This window comes from Loxodonta africana, chromosome 2 (genome assembly GCF_030014295.1).
Source record: "Loxodonta africana isolate mLoxAfr1 chromosome 2, mLoxAfr1.hap2, whole genome shotgun sequence".
Classification (NCBI taxonomy): Eukaryota; Metazoa; Chordata; class Mammalia; order Proboscidea; family Elephantidae; genus Loxodonta; species Loxodonta africana.
Window position 1 is genome coordinate 187,888,855 of NC_087343.1, and position 18,495 is coordinate 187,907,349.

Below are 18,495 nucleotides of genomic sequence, written 5' to 3' on the forward strand. Positions count from 1 at the left end.
GCATGTACTCAGGAAACAACTAGAAGCATAGGGTACTAGTGAGAAATGAGCCTGAAAAGAAAGGCTGGGGTTTGTCTTACTTTCCTAGCATTGCTATAACAGTAATACTACAAGTGGGTTGCTTTAAAGAACAGAAACTTATTTTCTCACAGTTCTGGAGGCTAAGAGTGCAAATCAGGGTCTAGGCCATGTTGATTCCTTCCTTCTCGGTAGTCCTGGGTGTTCCTTGGCTTGTAGATGATCCTCACATGGCGTCTGTCTTCCTCTGTGTCTGTAATGCTCTTTTTATAACTCACAAGGGATTAAGTTTAGTATACACCCTACACTGGGATGGCCTCATTAACATAACAAAGAAAACCCTGTTTCCAAAGGAGATTACCCACAGGTGTAAGGGTTAAGATTCCAACACAGGTTTATGGGGACACAACTGAACCCATAACAGGGTCCAGTCATGGGGAGCATTGACTGTCAAGTGAAAGAGTTTGGACTTACCCTGTGGGCAGTAAGGAACCATCGAAGTATGTGGTCGATGTGACTGGAGCTGCCCCTTAGGGCAAGTTGCCTTTGAGGTTGAAGGGGCAAGAGATTAGGATGTTTCAAGAGCAGTTAGTAGGGTTTAGCAATGAGGAAGGAGATAGAAAGGAAGACATTTAAGGAGAAACACAACTTGACAGCAGGTCCCAGGATGTTAAATGCGTGTAGCATTTGACCAGTATTACCACTCCAAGGAGAAAACTGGAGACGAGTACAAGGTGTACACAGAAGGGTGATCATTGGAGCATTGTTTACGACAGAAGAAGCTGAGAAACGACATACAGAGCCATCAATTAGAAACCAGTTAAATACATAGCAATCCATCTACACAGTGGAGTGCTCCTCAGTGATTAAGAAGGATGATGTATATCTGTGTTCATTGGCATGGAAGGAACACCACAATTTATTGTTGAGTAAAAAAGGCAGGTTATGAAACAGCATTTTTCATGTGATCTCATTTATCAAAATGATGTACTTAAAATATCATTCGTGTATATGCGTCTAGGGAGACCTTTGAAATTATGTTCATCAAAATCTCAATGATGGGTTTCTCTGGATGATATGGCCTGTTGTTTGGTGTGTTGGATGATATGGTCTGTTGTTTGGTACTCTTTGTTTTGGGAGGGGGATTTCTCTTTATATCTCTCTGGGTGGCATGCATTTTCTGCCATGAGCTTGTAAGATCTTAAAAAAAGAGACAATACAATTTTTCAAAAGGAAACCAAACAGGTAGTTCTTGAGTTCTTACAAGACAAGCATGGCCCCAGGCCCAGAGTGTGAGCAGGTATTAATCTGGGTCAGCTGACCTTCTGAATCATCATTTGGTCTTTGGAATTTTGTTCTGGAGCAGGGGAAGGGTTGCCTCAAGGAACATGCTGAGATGGCCTAGTGATCTTCTCCCCTCTTCCAGGGTCTTCCTGAGAGCTATCAACAAGTTTGCAGAAACCATGAACCAGAAGTTTCTGGAACACATGAACTTTGAGTTCCAGGTGAGTGTTGGGCACCAGAGCTGCTCTTGGGTTTCCCTGGGCTGAATGCTCTCTCAGACCCACCCCAGAGCTAACACATGATGTGCAGAGTCTCTGGGGTTTACAGAGAGGGGTGTGGGCAGGAGGGAAGTACTCAGGGCTTTGGTACCAGGCCCTTGATTAAACAGTCATTAACTGAGCAGCAAAGGAGCCCTGGTGCTACAGTGGTTAAGTGCTCAGCTTCTAAAAACAGGTTATAGGTTTGAACCCACCAGCTGCTCCCTGGGAGAACGATGTGAAAGTCTGCTTCCATAAAGATTACAGCCTTGGAAACCCTGTGGGGCAGTTCTACTCTGTCCTGTAGGGTCTCTATGAGTCAGAATCAACTCCATGGCAAAGCGATTGGATTTTTTGTTTGTTTTTGGTTTTAACTGAGCAGCCTATGCAAATGTGACTGCTTAATGGACCTTGTGCTAAAGAGGAGACATGCATTTATTCACTGTCAGAGTGGGTGCCACCTTTTAAAATCGTATCATATTTTCTTACTTTTGTATTCACTGGAGCCTAGAAACAGAGCCACTCTTCAACACTGAAAAATGATTTACAATAAAACTTCCAAACACAGCTCTGTGGCTTCCTGATTCCTTCAAAAGTCATTTTAGTGCTCAGCTAAGACTTGGGGCCTTGGTGAGATTTTTTTTTCCCCTCAGTTGCCGTTGAGTCGGTTCCAGCTCATGGCAGCCCCATGTGTGTGAGAGTACAACTGTGCTCCATGGGGTTTTCAATGGCTGGTTTTTCAGAAGTCAATCACCAGGCCTTTCTCTCACAAAGTGTTTCTAGGTGAACCTGAACCTCCAACCTTTCTGTTAGCAGCTGAACGAATGGACTCCTCTGTGAGATTAAGGGGCCTAAGAGCATAACCCTGGGGCACACAAAGCGACACACCTATACAAAGTGCAGGCCTAAGAAGAGCCAACTCCTCAAAGCCTTGTGGCAAAGTTCAGATTGCTACCCCTGGCTGGAGTTATGAGTGAGAAGTCCCCAAAAGGGCCCCTTCAGGGAAGTCACAGGTCCCCAGGGTCTCTTGTAGAGTGAATGTTCAGTACAGTCACTGAGCCCAGTGAACCAAGCCCAGTGAACCAAGGCCATGGTGCAGTCCAGCTGCTCCTCTGAGGTGCTGGTTCCTACCTGGGATTTTGCCTCTGGCCAGCTGAGCAACCTCAGGCAAGGCGTGGACTATATCCATGCCTTAGTTGACTCATCTGTAAAATGCTAACAACACCTGCCCTTTCTACTTCCTAGTGTTTTCCAGAACTGGAACGTGCCAAGGTGCTTGCTGGGACAATTCACTTGTAAGGTCCAACTAGTTTCCATTCAAATGCTGGCTCCTCAAGGAGGCCCCCCTACTCTTCTCTGAGGCTCCCCCACCAATCCTACAGTCATTTCAAATCACATTTAGCCTGCTGTCATCTCTTCATAGCATTCAACACTGTTTGAAATCAGCTTCCTTGCTGGTCTACATGCATGCTCTCTCCAGCAGGACATAGGCTTTGTGAGTGCAAAGACCTTGTGCTCACAGGGACTGTGGTCGCTGTTCCTGGCACATAGTAGGTCTCCTTGGGGAGGTGCTTTCTGGGCTGAGGCCTGAGACCCATCTTGCTGGACAGCGCTAGCCTACAAGTATTTGTTGACCTGAGAAGATGAGTGTGATCTTTGAACAAGACCCTCTCATACTACCTTCCATTCACATCAGGCAACTGAACTATAATAATAATGATGAAAGGAGTAAGTGCCATTTACTATGGCTTCTATGTGCCAGATCTCATGAGATGCACTTTATAGGCATTTTCTTTCTCAGTCTTTACAACTACCCTACAAGTTAGTTGTTGTTACTATTGCTTTTGCTATTACTGGAAGTCCCTGGGTGGTGCAAAGGGTTAATGCACTTGAGTGCTTACCGAAAAGTTGGAGGTTCAAGTCCGCCCAGAAGCACTTTGAAAGAAGGACCTGGTGATCTACTTCAGAAAATATCAGCCATTGAAAACCCTATGGTTTTTTTCATTTAAGATGCAGGAACTAAGACTCAGAGGCATTGAGTAGATAAGCTGACGTCACACAGCACGTCAGTACAGAGAGGACTATCACCCAGTGGTGGCTGAGACCAAAGCCCACATGGATAACCACGACCACACACGTTCTATATGGGGTTTCACCACTGTGTTGGGCTGAACTGCTGGGCAGGGTCTGGGTTAGAATTGTGCCTGGGATTATAAATCCTTGATATGGGGAGGTAAAAAAAGAAAGAAAACCATGTCACTTTGGCTATTTTCAATTAGGAAAGTGTTTGATTCCTTTCCAAATGTGGCCCAGATACCTGCAGGCTCTGTTTATAGGCATGTTCTGGGAAGTTAATAAGGCCATTGCTTTTTGGAGGAGCAGCTTGGAACAACACACCTAGGGGCCAGCAGCAAGGTAGTGTTTGGGCCATAAAACTGGAGGCTGGTTTGTTCACCTCAGTGTGGGTGTCAGCAATTACAGCTTGGGACCTGCGTTCCTGGTTCCTGCTCTCCTCCACGGTCTAAGGGGGGCATTTTGCAAGCTCTGCCTAGCTTCAGTCCTTCATGCCATTCTTAGGCTTTAGCCTGTTTTTCTGAAAGAAAGCCTGCAGCTGAAAGATGCCCAGAGAAGTGGGAGTTTCGTAGATGGAAGGTTCGTGTTTACCAGCTGTGTGATCTCGGGCTAATTACTTCACCTTTCTGTGCCAGGGTTCCCTCATCATTGAATTAGGCTACTAATAATACATATCTCATTGGATTATTGTAAGAAATAATTTGTGTACAGCACTTAGAATAATGCCAAGAACACAATAGCCATTCAGTAAATTTTAGCTATAATTATAATTATCATAACTGCTATTGTTGTTATTAGTGTTATTATTACCATCATGGCCCTATATGTATCAGAGCTGGGAACTCATACTTCAGTTACTGAAAAACAGGACAGTCAGGAGGCATCTTTTTTGCCACCACAACATTGCCTGGGGCTGTCACACCCACAAGATTCTGTAAAACGGGAAAGTGGCCAGCATCACAAGGTAAAATAAGTCTGTTTTTCTAATGAGGCTTCCACAGATATTTATTGAAAAGCACTCAACCACAGGATCATTTTTCAACCTTATCGGTGTTCGCCTACCTTCTCCTCACCCCGTGTGAGAATAGATTTGTTCTCTGTACCGTGGCTGGAACACTTCTGGTTTCCTTCTTACGGTTTTCATTAATTATGCATTCAGTATCAGCAGGAACAGCATCCATCACAAAGCGCTGCTGGCCTTGGCTGCCACTGTCCAGAGGAGGGGTGGGTGCAATGAGATTATCCCCAATGTCTTTTCTGGATCGGTGATTCTGTGATTCAAAGGGCAGAAAGCAAGAAGCTCTGCGGGTGCCATCCTGTTGGCGACAAGACCTGGGATTACAAAATGGTGTTTCCTGCTTTGGGGCTAAAATGATTTGCATTCCTGAGTACCGTTCAGGATGCTGGGTCTTGGTGTTGGGCTGTCACTGGCATGGTCAGAGAAGAGCAAGAGAGGATTTTCAATTCAGGTCAGCAAGGATTTTTGTTTACTGGCAATTCTTATGGGTCTAGGCGATTACAACATGCTTTGAGGAATTCAGAAGCAAAAGGGAGCACTGCCCTGCCCTCAAGGATCATGGAGTCTTAATGTTCTGTTGTGTTAGTTGCTGTCCAGTAGATTCCAACTCATCAAACAAAAACAAAAACCTGTTGCCTTCGCGTAGCAGCGCTACTCAGAGTGATGCTATAGGACAGAGTAGAACTGCCCCATTGAGTTTCCTAGGCTATACTCTTTATGGCACAGTGGTTAAGCGCTCAGCTGCTAAGCCAAAGGTCGGCAGTTTGAATCCACCAAGCACTCCTTGGAAACCCCACAGGGCAGTTCTACTCTGTCCTATAGGGCTGCTATGAGTCAGAATTGACTCAACGGCAGTGAGTTTGGTTTTTGGTTTTGGTGATAGTTCAGTGAGGCATTTCCGAATCATCTTCTGGGCACCAGACCACCTTGGGATATTTTGAGCCTGCACTGGAGACCTCAGTCCCGTTGCTGTGGAGTCGATTGCAACTCTTAGAGACCCAGTGAAATGAAATACTTCCAGAATATTCCCAGCCTTTGGTGGAAGAATGAGGGCAGCCTTGGTCTTTATAATGGGAATGTAACCAGGGATTGCCAAAAAAGGTGAGAGACACATACAGAAGGAGCAGTCCTCGAAGCCCCAAGGAAGCCCACAGTGTCCCCACAGGGAGACTTGTGGCAGGCCAGCTCCACCAGGCAGAAAGACTGACGTTTGTTTGGGACTGCCTCCCTGGCCCTGCCTTCTTCAGCTTAAGGGCCCAGAAAACCTCAGGCCCAATGTCCCTAACCTGAGTCTACACCCAAAGCCTTCCATTCCTGGTATCATCAACAGCGTCTCAGAATGGCTACAGCCACTTGCCTCTGTACCTCAGAGAAAAGGCTACTAACTGCATTTCAGTTACACTGTGTCAGCTTTTTAAATTAGAATTTGGGATATACATAATTTGAGGCCATTGAGAAAATCTATTAAAAATCCTTGCTCTTTCTGCTGTAAAGACTGAGACATCAGATAAACCACTGGAAACCATAACCAACAACAAAGACTAAAGGAAGTCAAGAAAGGAAAAGAAAATCTATGTTAGCAGAAGAATAGGGTGGTTAAGAACCCCAGTACTGGAGTAAGATAAACATGGATTCGAATACAAGCTTTGCCATTTTCTATCTGTGTGACCTTGGGCAAGTTTATTTACCCTCTCTGGAACTCAGTTTCCCGATCTTTAAAATGGGGAGAATAATAATAATACAGAGCTCAGTTTCTTGGGAGGCTTTAGCTAGAATACAGGCAGAGTTTGGCTCACTGATGTCCTCATTCAATAAATATTTACTGAGCTTGTGGTGTGTGTGTATTCATGATATTGTTGCTGTTGTTGTATGCCGTTGAGTGGATTCCAACTCATAGTGACCCTATAGGACAGAGTAGAACTGCCCCATAGGGCTTTCTAGGCTGAAATCTTTATGGAAGCAGATTGCCAGGTCTTTTCTCCCATGGGGCTGCTGGTGGGTCCTTACTGTTGACCTTTTGGTTAGTAGCTGAGCACTTAACTATTGTACCATCAGAGCTCCTTTTCATGGTGCTAGATACTAGATATACAACAGTGAATAAACAGATTATGTCCCTGACCCAGCAATCTCACTCTTAGATATATACCCAAAATACCTGAAAGCAGAGACTCGAAGTCCCTGTACACCAGTGTTCACTGCAGCACTATTCACAATAGCCAAAAGAGAGAAACAACCTAAATGCCCCTCCACAGATGAATGGATAAACAAAATGTGGTACACCCAATGGAATATTACCAGCCATAGAGAGAAACAAAGTCCTGAGACATGCAATGACATGGATGAACCTTGAAATGTTATGCTGAGCGAAATAAGCCAGTCACAAGAGGGCACATATTGTGTGATCCCACTTGTATGAAATAGTTAAATACACAGAGGCCAAAGTTTATCAGTGGTTGCCGGGGGTGGTGGTGGGGGAGGGGAGTCATGGCTCAGGGAGCACTGAGTTTCTGTTAACGGTGGTGGAATAATCTGGAAAAGAATAGTTACAATAGTTGCACAACATGATGACTGTAAAAATTAGTGAACTGGCAAATGTTTTGTTATATATTTTTACCACGATTAAAAAAAATCAAATATGATAACATCTGCAAATATGCCTTATAAATAATAAACCAAAAAAAAAAAAAACCCAAACCTGCTGCTATCGAGTCGATTCTGACTCATAGCGACCCTACGGGATAGAGTAGAACTACCCCATAGAGTTTCCAAGAAGCGCCTGGCAGATTCAAACTGCTGACCTTTCGGTTAGCAGCAGTAGCACGTAACCACCAGGCCACCAGGGTTTCCAAATAATAAACATTGTATACAAATAAGAAAAAAAGAAAAAGATGAAGTTCTTGCCTGCATGGTCTTCCCATCCAAGACAGGAGACAGAAAATAAATGAATTTTGTTTGAAATATGTCATAGACGCTGTGAAAAGGGTGCAATGAGGGTGAATAATGGGGGGATCTATTTTAGTCTGGGCTAGCTGGGAAGTCTTCCCCCAAAAATGATGTTTGAGTGGAGATCGCAAGATTGAGTAGGAGTTAACTAGGCAGTGATTTTCTTATTTAGTCCTTATAGTAATATCCTTTAGGAGGATACTATTATCCTCATTTTCCAGATGAGGAAACTGAAGCTCAGGGAGGTAACCTGTCCATGATAATGGAGAGGATAATTGGATCTGAACCTTGGAAGGCAACCCTATAGCATCTAAGAAAACAAACAACGACAACAAACAAACAACAAAACCTGCATATGCCCTGTGACTTAGCAATTCCAACCCTAGGAGTATAGGCTACAAATGGAGTCTCTCATGCATAAAGATGTATAAACAAGAACTGCGATTACAGCACTGTTGCTAGAGAAAAAAAAAAAAAAAAGCTGGAGTCAAGCTAAATGTCTATAAATAGGGAATTGGTTAATGAGAGTGCATCCTTAGAGCAGAGTACCACGGAGCAATAAAAGAGAATGGAGCAGATCTATTTATGCTAATACGGAAACATTTGCAAGTTATGCTGGTGAGAGAAAAAAGCAAAGTACAGCAAACTATTTAAAAAAAAAAGCTGTCTATACGTATATTTGTTTATGCATACAAATTTTCTAGAATGATATCCAAGAAATTGTTAATAGTATTTTCTTCTAGGGATTTAGACTGGGGTTGAAGGTAGGGTGGAAAATAAGAAAATAACTTTTTATTATATAATCTTGTTTTACCATTTATTTTTAACATGTATTACTTTCATAAGTTGTTTTTTTTTTAAGTTAATGAAAAATAACTAAATTCTCATTACACCCACTAGCAGTATAACTTTGGGTGGCCATTTAATTTTTCTGGACCTCTCTGTCTATATCTGTGAAATAAGGAAGTTGGACCAGGTGACCCTTAAACTCATTTCAGCTCTAACTCTGTATTGTCCTGTGATTTCAAAATACTAAGTTCCTAATCAGGAATCACCCCACCTCTTCTCCAGCAAAAGAGACCTGTGCATTTTTTGTGTGTGTGTGGTAAATATATATGTAACAAATCATTTGCCATTTCAACATTCTTCCCATGTACAATTCAGTGCTGTTGCTATTGTTGGGTGCCGTCAAGTCAATTGCAAAACACAAAATTGTATTGACCCCACGTGACAGAGTAGAACTGCCCCATAGAGTTTTCTAGGCTGTAATCCTTATGGAAGCAGGTTGCCAGGTCTTTCTCCCAAAGAGCCACTGGGTGGGTTCGAACTGCCAACCTTTTAGTTAGCAGCCGAGCGCTTAACTGTTGTCAACAGGGCTTAGTTATGTTTATCATGTTGTTTCAACCTTATTACCATTATCCATTTCTGAATTTCCCTGTCACCCTTAACAGAAGCTCAGTGTCCCCTAGGTTGTGAGTCCCTCTTTCTTCTACCCTCCCTCCCCACTCTGGTAACCATTATCCCAGCTATTTCATGTAAGTGGGATCATACAAAATTTGTGTTTTGCAAAAGCCCCCATGGCTCCCTTTAGCTAGCTGAGCTGGGCACTTAGTAGGAATGCCACCTGGCAGTTTGGGACAGGGAGGAAAGAAAAATCTGGAGCCTTCTGAAATAACTGAAGAATATCTCTAACAATGCATCAAACAATCAGTATTTTCTGGAGCCCAGCTATATGCAAGCCATTGTGCTTAGTATGGCATTAGGGATACATATAAATGGAAGATAGGACCCTTGCACTTGTAGAACTTAGAACTGAAGAAGACAGAGTATGCGAATACTCTACAACCAGGATAGTCACCGCCAACATCACGATTACCATTTACTGAGAGTGCCAAGCACTGTGGTGGACATCTTCATGCTTATATTATTTCATCCAATACTTACAACAACTCATTGTGGTAGATACTATTGTTTTTCCCATTTTACAGTTGAGGAAAATGAGGCTCTGAAAGTTCAAGGAACTAGTCAAGGGTGACCCAGCTAGTAAGTGATACAACTGGTATTAAAGCCGGAGCTTGGGCGCCTAACCACTGGAAGATACCATCATGGAGCAGTGAGTGGAACACAAGGCTAGGTGAGGAAGAGTGGACCAAAATCTGTGGTTGCATATACGTGCTACTGAAGTTAGGAAGGGATTGAGAAGACCTGATGCGGTCTGGATTCTCTCTGGAAATGCTCCATGAACAAAGTGGGTCTTGAACTGTGCCTTGATGAAAGAATAGGACTTAGGTGCTTCAGGTGTGAGAAGCACTGTGAGCAAAGCCAAAGGGGCCAAAATGCTCATGTAGAGTCTGAGCAAACAGACCCACTTAGAATGGGGCATTTGGTCAAAAAAAAAAAAAAAAAAAACACTGGAGTCTAAGGAAGTTGTATGAGGACTTAAGAGCAGGTTATTGTATTTGGACCTGATTCTTCTGTAACAAGACTCAAAGAAGGTTTGGGGCAGGGTCATTACAAGTGCCCAGCAGTGTCTAGTTGTGGCCACTGCTCACCTCTCGGGGCATTGCACAGAGCCAACGACCATGATACCTTGTCCTCAGACCCAAAAGTCATTCCTGTACAGCACCAGGGGCAGAAATGGGAGCGCTGTCAGTGAGGGGTTTACGTGTGCCATTTGTGACCCACTAAGATGAGACATATCTATGGCCTCATGGTCCACAAAGATCTTTTAGGAAGGAAGTCAAAAGAAAAGCAGGTCCACTCCTAGGTATCCACCCTAGAGAATATGAAATTGTTCACTACAGATTAATAAATTAACATAAGTAAGCCCACACTTATCTTGCTTATTGGGTAAGCCACTCCTGCCAGCTCTGCTGTATATATTACAAGCTGAGTGGCCTTTGGCAAAATATTTAACTCCTCTGAGCCTCAGTCTCCGTATCTGTAAAGTAGGAATAATAATAGCCATCAAGGCTTGAGAGATGAAAGGAGAAGGGGTATGGAAAAGTGCCTGCCTCATGGCAAGAATGAAGTGCTTGTTTTTCTCCTCTCTGAATATGGAACCATGAGCCCATTTGAAAGTAACACTCGGGGCAGCAATAATGCCTGTGATTCATGTAGAGCTGCCTTTTCTGGGTCTTGGTCCTCTGAATCCTGCAAGGAACATCTTTGAGTTAAGGGTAAGGGCCTCAATGGCAGGGTGATTTCTTCAGGTAACATTACCCCTCCTCTTGTTACAGAGTATTAAGAGGGAGCTTAGAGTAGGTGCGCTTTGTCCTGGGAGGTCTTCGCCCCAACTTCTTCTTGTAATGCCTTGACTCTTGGGAGGAGTGCTCTTGAGCACCCAAGGAACCAAGCTTTATTATTTGCTTTGGTTCCAAAGGAACCACTCAAATAAAAAGAAAAGCGACAATAAGACTTTTTTTGAGCTCTTACTGTATTGCCTGCCCTTAAACACATTATCTTGCTCAGTCTTTACAGTAACTCTCTGCAGTGGGTATCAGAGTTATCCTACTTCCTCGGAGGGTTCACTGAAGCTCAACAAAACGTTGGTTCGGATCTACCTTTCTCTGGCTCTATAGCCCACATCGACATCGCTGTCATCGTGGCTAACATCGCCGTCATCGTGGCTAACATCGCCGAGCACTTGCTATGTGCCAGGCACTGAGCTAAGCCCTTTACCTGCCTTGTCTCACCACACTTCTGCAGTGCAAGTTCTTGGATTAGTTCCTCCCGTTTAGCACATACAGGCCACGTAAATGTTAAAATTATGACGAGCTTACATATAAACTGGAGCCGCTGGGTGGTGCAGTTAATGCCCTTGGCAGCTAGCCAAAAAGGCTGGAGGTTGGGGTCCACCCAGAGGCACCTTGGAAGAAAGGCCTGGCAGTCTACTTCTGAAAAATCAGCCACTGAAAACCCTGTGGAGCACAATTCTACTGACACACAGGGGATTGCTGTGAGCCAGAGTCTACTCAACAGCGACTGGTTTTTACATATAAACTAGGCCAACGGTGGTTCTCAAATGCAAGTGTGCTTCAGAATCACCAGAAGTCTTGTTAAGACACAGATCAGCCCCCCGCCCCCCGAGGTTCTGATTTAATAGGTCAGGGATGGGGCCAGAGAATGTGCTTTTCCAGCACATGTCCGTGTTCATGCTCCAGGTCTGGGAAACCATTAAACCAAGAGAAAGGAAAAGACCAACTATTTTAAGACAGAATGGATTGCAGGCTTGTCCTCTGAGCTGTCGGGTGAATTAGGGATGACTTCCAGAATGGGGAAGACTGTCATATCCCTGAACTCCCCTATCCCTCATCACCCTCTACTTCCAGGGCAGAGGAGCCAGCTCACCCAGGCACCCAGCTGGGGTGGGTTATTGGTCTTTCCAAAAACAAAATCAAAGCAAAACAAAACAACAGCCCTAAAATCCTCTCCCCACCCTAGATACCGTGGTCAGAAGAGGGGACGTGGTTATCACGTAGAGAAATCCCTTCCATCAGGCTGCCTGTGGCCTGAATGTTAATTTCGGAGTCAGCGTCAGTTAGAAAATTGCAGTGCACACAATTAAACTGGTTCCGCCTCTGTCTTCTGCCATCTTCATAAATTATTCACATTACCCAGCATTTAATATGCCTTCCTACTTCAGACCCACTCCATGACTGTTTCTTGCTCTTTCATTTACAGCTGTGGAACAACTATTTTCATCTGGCAGTGGCTTTTATCACCCAGGATTCTCTGCAGCTGGAACAGTTCTCGCACGCCAAGCACAACAAAATCCTGGATAAGTAGGTTGCATTTTTGGATTTCTTAAAGGGGGCTGGGAGGAGGGGAGCTCATGAGATTGTCTGAGATGGTGCCTGAGGCAGAGGTTTTTGTTCTCCCTAGGTACGGGGACATGAGACGGTTAATTGGCTTCTCCATCCGAGATATGTGGTACAAGCTTGGTGAGTAGGCACACACATCCAGACAGACACATCTGCACACGCCAAACTCCTTCTCGAAGACCATCTGTTAGAGGGCCATGGGAGTTTCAGCGGTGGGAGCTAGAAATAACAGTTGATAGGTCTGCGCACCCCAGGTTCTTAATAAGTGCCTGATTGTACAGGGAAGGAGAGGGGGTACCCACCCCCTAAACCGCTGTGAGCCTGCCTCTACTTGATGCTCTTGAGAGGTGAGAAGTCACGCTGGAATTAACAAGACTGAGTTAGGGACCTGAGCTCACATCCTCACACATCACACGCGAGCTTGCTGCCGGTGGGTGGGCCGTTCTGCTTTCAGCTGTTTGTGTGGTGCTGTGGTCCACAAGAGACCCCCCAACCTCAAGGGGAAGAACAGATTGTTTGGAAGAAGAGGGACTTTTGTGACATGATTCAAACCTGAAGGTAACCCTGTAATCTGTCCTTGCCTCAGTGAGCTACAGGGATATCTGTGAGCCCAGTGGTGCCCATGCGGGGAAGGAAGGGAAGGATGGGCTTGGGAATTTTACTGAGGGTTTGAGTCAGGCCTGTGCTGCTGAAGAGGTTTTATTTAATCTTCACATCACCTCCTGCAAGATGAAAATTGTTCCCCTTGTTTTATTGATAAGGAAACTCAGAGAGGCAAGTAACTTTGCTGAGGTTAAGCAGGAGGTAAGCCCCAGAGCGTGGTTTTGATTCCACAAGGACAGGGGTCACATACCTTGCACAAGACCTGAATCCTAAGCAATAAGTATTTGCTGCAAGGATGGATGGGTGGGTGGGCGGACGGACGGACGGATGGACAGATGGGCGGGTGGGTAGACGGACGGACGGATGGAGAGTAGTGAGGAGTTTTCAGCCCTGAGGTTTGTGCTTTCTCCTTGACATATCTGCTGCCGGATTGCTCTGCCCTGGGCGTGGATGTGGACCCTCTTTGGTAGAGGCACTTGCAGGAACTCTGTCCACGTCTGGGATTTAACCTGTGTAACGTCTCTAAATTTTGCTTCTTGCTTCCTAGGACTATTTTTCTAAGCAAACTTCATTTCCAGAGCAGTTTTAGTTTTACAGAAAAATTATGCAGAAAGTACAGAACTTCATATACTCTTCTCCTCCCTGCACAATGTTTCTCCTATCAACATCTTACATTGGTGTGGCACATTTGTTACAATTGATAAACCGATGTTGATATATTATAATTATCTAAAGTCCATAGCTTACGTTGACATTTACTCTTTGTGTTGTACAGCCCTGTGGGTTTTGACAAATGAATAATGTCATGCGTCCGCCATGAAAATATCCTACAGAATATTTTCACTGCCCTAAAAATGCCCTGTGCACCACCTAGTCATCCCTCTCCCCCAACCCCAAACACCTGGCAACTGCTGATCTTTCTGCACTCATTCTGAGACCTTTTACTGTCTGCTGGTCCTCACCTGAGTTCCTGGACAGCACTTTCTAGTCCCTTCCACAAGGTTATTCACTGTGGGGAGCAATGCACCATGGATGGACTGTCCTTCTGGGCTCCGTGTCTGCTGGCAGCATTAGCCTCCTGGTGAGAGCACATACTGAATAACAGGAAGGTTGTGGGTTGGCCCACAAAATCAAAGAGAGCAAGTGCTGAGGAACCAGGCCCAGGACAGACAGCCCTATCAATACCATGGGCCCTGCTCTGCCATTTACTAGCTCTGAGACCTAAAACAAGGAACTAAGCATCACTGGACCTCAGCTGGGGAAATAGCTTCTCCCACAGATGCTTATGAGGATCCTAACAGCTGAAAGAGGGGAAAGTAAAACTATGGAGACTGCTCCTACGGCAGGGTTATTATCCTTATCTTCATCCTTGCCCCGTCAGGCTCCTTAACCCCCAAAGCTGGTTTTTATTATCACTAAGGCCTTAAAGGCAAGGGTCCAGGTGGGTAATATAAAAGAGTGAAGAGGCTGGGCATGTTAAACTTCTATAAAGTCCATAAAGCAGTGTTTCTCTACCTCGGCACTGTGGACATTTTGGGTCCGGTCAGTCTTTGTTGTAGGGGGCTGTCCTGTGCATTACAGGATGTTTAGTAGCATCCCTGGTGTCTTAGTTACCTAGTGCTGCTGTAACAAAATACCGCAAGTGAGTGGCTTTAAAGAACATAAATTTATTTTCTTACAGTTCTGGAAGCTAGATATCCAAATTCAGGGCATCGGCTCTAGAAGAAGGTCCTTTGTCTCTTCTAGCTTCTCGTAATCCTTGGCGTTCCCAGGCTTGTAGATGCTTCTCCTCCATCATCACATGGCATCTTCTCCTTGTGTGTCACTGTGTCTGTTTTCTTTCTTATAAGAGGCCACTCAGAAGGATGACATTTAGGGCCCACTCTATTCTGCAATGACTTTATTAACATAACAAAAGAAAAACTCTGTTCCCAAACAGGGTCACATTACAAGAACCAGGGTTAGGGCTTCAACATATCTTTTGGGGGGACAAAATTCAATCCATAACACCTAATCTCTACCCACTAGGTGCCAGTAGCACCCCCCCCACCCAGTTGTGACAACCACAAACGTCTCCAAACCAAATAAAAAACCAAACCCGTTGCCTTCAAGTCAATTCCTACTCATAGCAACCCTATAGGACAGAGTAGAACTGTCCCATAGGGTTTCCAAGGAGCGGCTGGTAGATTTGAACTGCTGACCTTTTGGTTAGCACCCAAGCTCTTAACCACTGTTGCACCAAGGCTTCACAAAATGTCCCCAGACAAGTGCCAGATGTCCCCTGAGGAACAAAATCACCAAGTTATAAAAAACAGTATCGTAAAGAAATACCATCTGCCTTGATTTTCTAGAAAAACGTATCTTTTGTTTCTTTAGATAAGGATGAGAATGTAAGAAATATTTAGTTTCATTTCCACTACTCTGCAATGCAGAGTGCAAGTATAGGCCTACGTGGTAGCTGGCACCTGGCCTTGGGGTCAGGAATATGGTAAGGAGTTATGGGACCTGGAGCACTGTGAAGCATGGGCGTCCGGCTAAAAGGGATAGTCACTGCCCCTCTCCATTTGACTGCTGTCCTGGTAGAATGCAAGTCTGATGTCATATCTTCTGATTTTTCACAAGAATCCAGGAAACTGGGTTTTAAATGCATTTTCCAATTTGTAAATATCGATAACTAATTGAAAGTTTTTAAACCATTGGGTCTGCTCACTGAAACCTTAATAGGGCCCATATTCAGTTCACCCACCACGAGTTTGCATTCTTTGCTCTAAAATAGCAGAGACCAGATAAGGCTGTGGTGGGCTTCCTTTCCCAGCTTCACACCCCAGATACTGCCAGAATTGCAAAACAGGGATCTGGGCTTTGTTTATCTCAAACCCTTCCACACAGCCAGCTCTTTTCTGAATGCCCTTCATTGCCGTTGTTTTGCACACAGAAGATTTTATTTAGATATAGATTATGTTTTGGCAGGCGTTCCTGTCCTCCCAATTATGCTGATGAATGAAAAGATGTTACCAAATATTCCACCTGCTTAGAATCACAGTACATCAGAGCTGGAAAGGCCCCTTAGAGATTGTATTGTCCAGCATTTTTCAAATTTTAGCTGAGGACCAATAAAAAAAATGCTCAAAATGTAAGTTGGATGGAAGCAGAACTATTTAGCTGAGTGGTTTGGGGGCCCCGGGGCTGCTCCTAAACACCCCATGTAGACCCTGAGCACCCTCCACTGAGGGTTTTCTGGGAGGAAATTCCAGAGCACAGAAGAGAATAATTTGAAGGTATTAGTCTGGTCCAACCCACCATTTTATCAATGAAGAAACTGAGGCTTGGAGAGGGGAAAGGGTTTGTACAAGGTATATAGTGGATTGGTAGTTCATTGGTAGAATTCTTGTCTCTCAGTAAGAGACCTGGGTTTCATTCCTGATCAACACACCTCATGGGCAGCCACCACCCATCTGTCAGTGGAGGCTAGCGTGTTCCTGTGATGATGGGCAGGTTTCAGGGGAGCTTCCAGGCTAAGACAGACTAGGAAGAAAAAGGCCAGGCAGTCAACTTCCAAAAATCAGCCAGTAAAAACCCTGTGGTTTACAACAGAGCATTGTTCGATACTCAGTTGATCATGGGGATGACACAAGATTGGGCAGTATTCGTGCCATTGTGCATGGGATCACCATGAGTTGAGGCCAACGCTGTGGCAGCTAATAACAACAAACACTGGATTAGAGGCAGAATCGGGACAAACACCCTGACCTGTGTGTATGTTCTAAAGCATCGAACTCCTTGTTGTTTGCAAATATCTGTAGGATAAATTAATGCAATTAGAAGATACACCTGTCTTAGTTTTTCTGGTTGCAAGAAAAGAGATACTGACTGCAGCAGACTTAATCAGAGGCGGTATATATTTGAAGGGCAAGTGCAAGTAGAAGAACCAGGATACAGAAGGACAGGAGCCAGAGCCACTCTAGGAGACCAGAACAGGGAGTGGAGCCCCCTCAGGGCACTGGCTTCTGGAGTCTCCATTCCTGCATCACTGCTAAAGAGCCAGTCACAGAGAATACCATGCTGTTGGCCTGGCTTGGATCCTCTCTTCACTGATAGCCCTACCATCCACTGAGGGAGGCAGAGTTTCCCAAAGTAAAATCCGGGATGATATTACCAGAAGAAAGAGTTATGGACAGAGGGCCAACCGAAGCCACAGATAAGCACTGCAGAAAACAAAAGCAAATGATGCTTTTGCAAAGATGGCTACCCTCCCCGCTCCCCCGCCCCCCACCCCCCCACCCCCCGCCACCTCTTGGTCTGACTCCTGGGAAGAAAAAAGTGTGTCAGCCTGAAGTGGTTTTCCTGGCTGCCCCAGCTTTCCACTCATTGGTGACATGGCTGCCTTCCCCTTGCGTCTCTTTAGAGGAATAAAAGAATAGAAAGAGGAGGCAGAGCAAATGGGTAGTTTCCCTTCCTCCACCCACACTGCAAACTCTCTGATTCTGGTGTTAACATGATAATGAGGTTAATCTGCTAATCTCAACCAGGACTAAGCACTGTATGCATTAAGGATCAATGTAGTGAGAACACTATGCTGGGTAATGATAGAGCTTACAAAGTGCAATTCATGGAATATCCAAAATAGAGTAAAATTTACTAGCCATCCTTAGCTTACTCTGCTGATTGCCCAAGCAATAGTGTTTCTCACCTTCTTCCTGGCTAACTGAACCCTGATTATTTGGGGGTTGGCAATTTGCTCAGTTAACAATGTCATGTAGCAGGTGATGGCCACGTGACCCAGTTCCGGATAATAAGAATCAGCAGCGATATACTTGAGGTTTCAGGAAAGCATTCTTTCCCAATGGAAAAAAAGTAGGGGGTAATGTATAGGCGGAGCACAGGGTATTTTTAGGGCAGTGACACTATTCTTTAGGATACTGTCATGGTGAACACATGATATTACATATTTGTCAAAAACCATAAGACTGTATGATACAAAGAGTAAACCCCAATGTAAACTATGAGCTTTAGTGAATAATGTATCAATATTGGTTCAGTAATTATAACAAATGTACCACACCAATGCAAGATGTTAATAATAGGAGAAACAGTGTGCAGCAGGGAGAAGGGTCGTCTTAGTTATCTCATGCTGCTATAACAGAAATACCACAAGTGGATGGCTTTAATAAAGAAATTATTCTCTCACAGTCTAGAAGGCTAGAAGTCTGAATTCAGGGCACCAGCTCCAGAGGAAGGCTTTCTCTTTGTCAGCTCTGGGGGAATGTCCTTGTCTTCAACATTCCCCCGGTTTAGGAGTGTCTCAGCACTGGGACCCCAGGTCCAAAGGACACACTCTGCTCCTGGCTCTTCTTTCTTGGTGCTATGAGGTTCCCACTCCTCTCTGCTTGATTCTCTCTTTTATATCTCAAAAGATATTGACTCAAGATACAACTTAATCCTGTGGATAAAGTCCTGCCTCATTAATATAACTGCC

The 18,495-nt window shown here is 44.6% G+C and overlaps 1 protein-coding gene across 3 annotated transcripts in view; it reads left to right on the top strand.

Annotated features, from left to right (window-relative positions):
- The window catches only part of DOCK2 (dedicator of cytokinesis 2), a 558,619-nt gene that overhangs the window by 448,894 nt on the left and 91,230 nt on the right, over window positions 1–18,495 (top strand). For all 3 annotated transcript variants that reach the window (XM_010592406.3, XM_064279098.1, XM_023551366.2), the window contains 3 exons: window positions 1,445–1,523; window positions 12,277–12,377; window positions 12,478–12,536. In XM_010592406.3, the coding sequence (XP_010590708.1) occupies window positions 1,445–1,523; window positions 12,277–12,377; window positions 12,478–12,536 (239 nt within the window). The remainder of the gene's footprint in view (window positions 1–1,444; window positions 1,524–12,276; window positions 12,378–12,477; window positions 12,537–18,495) is intronic.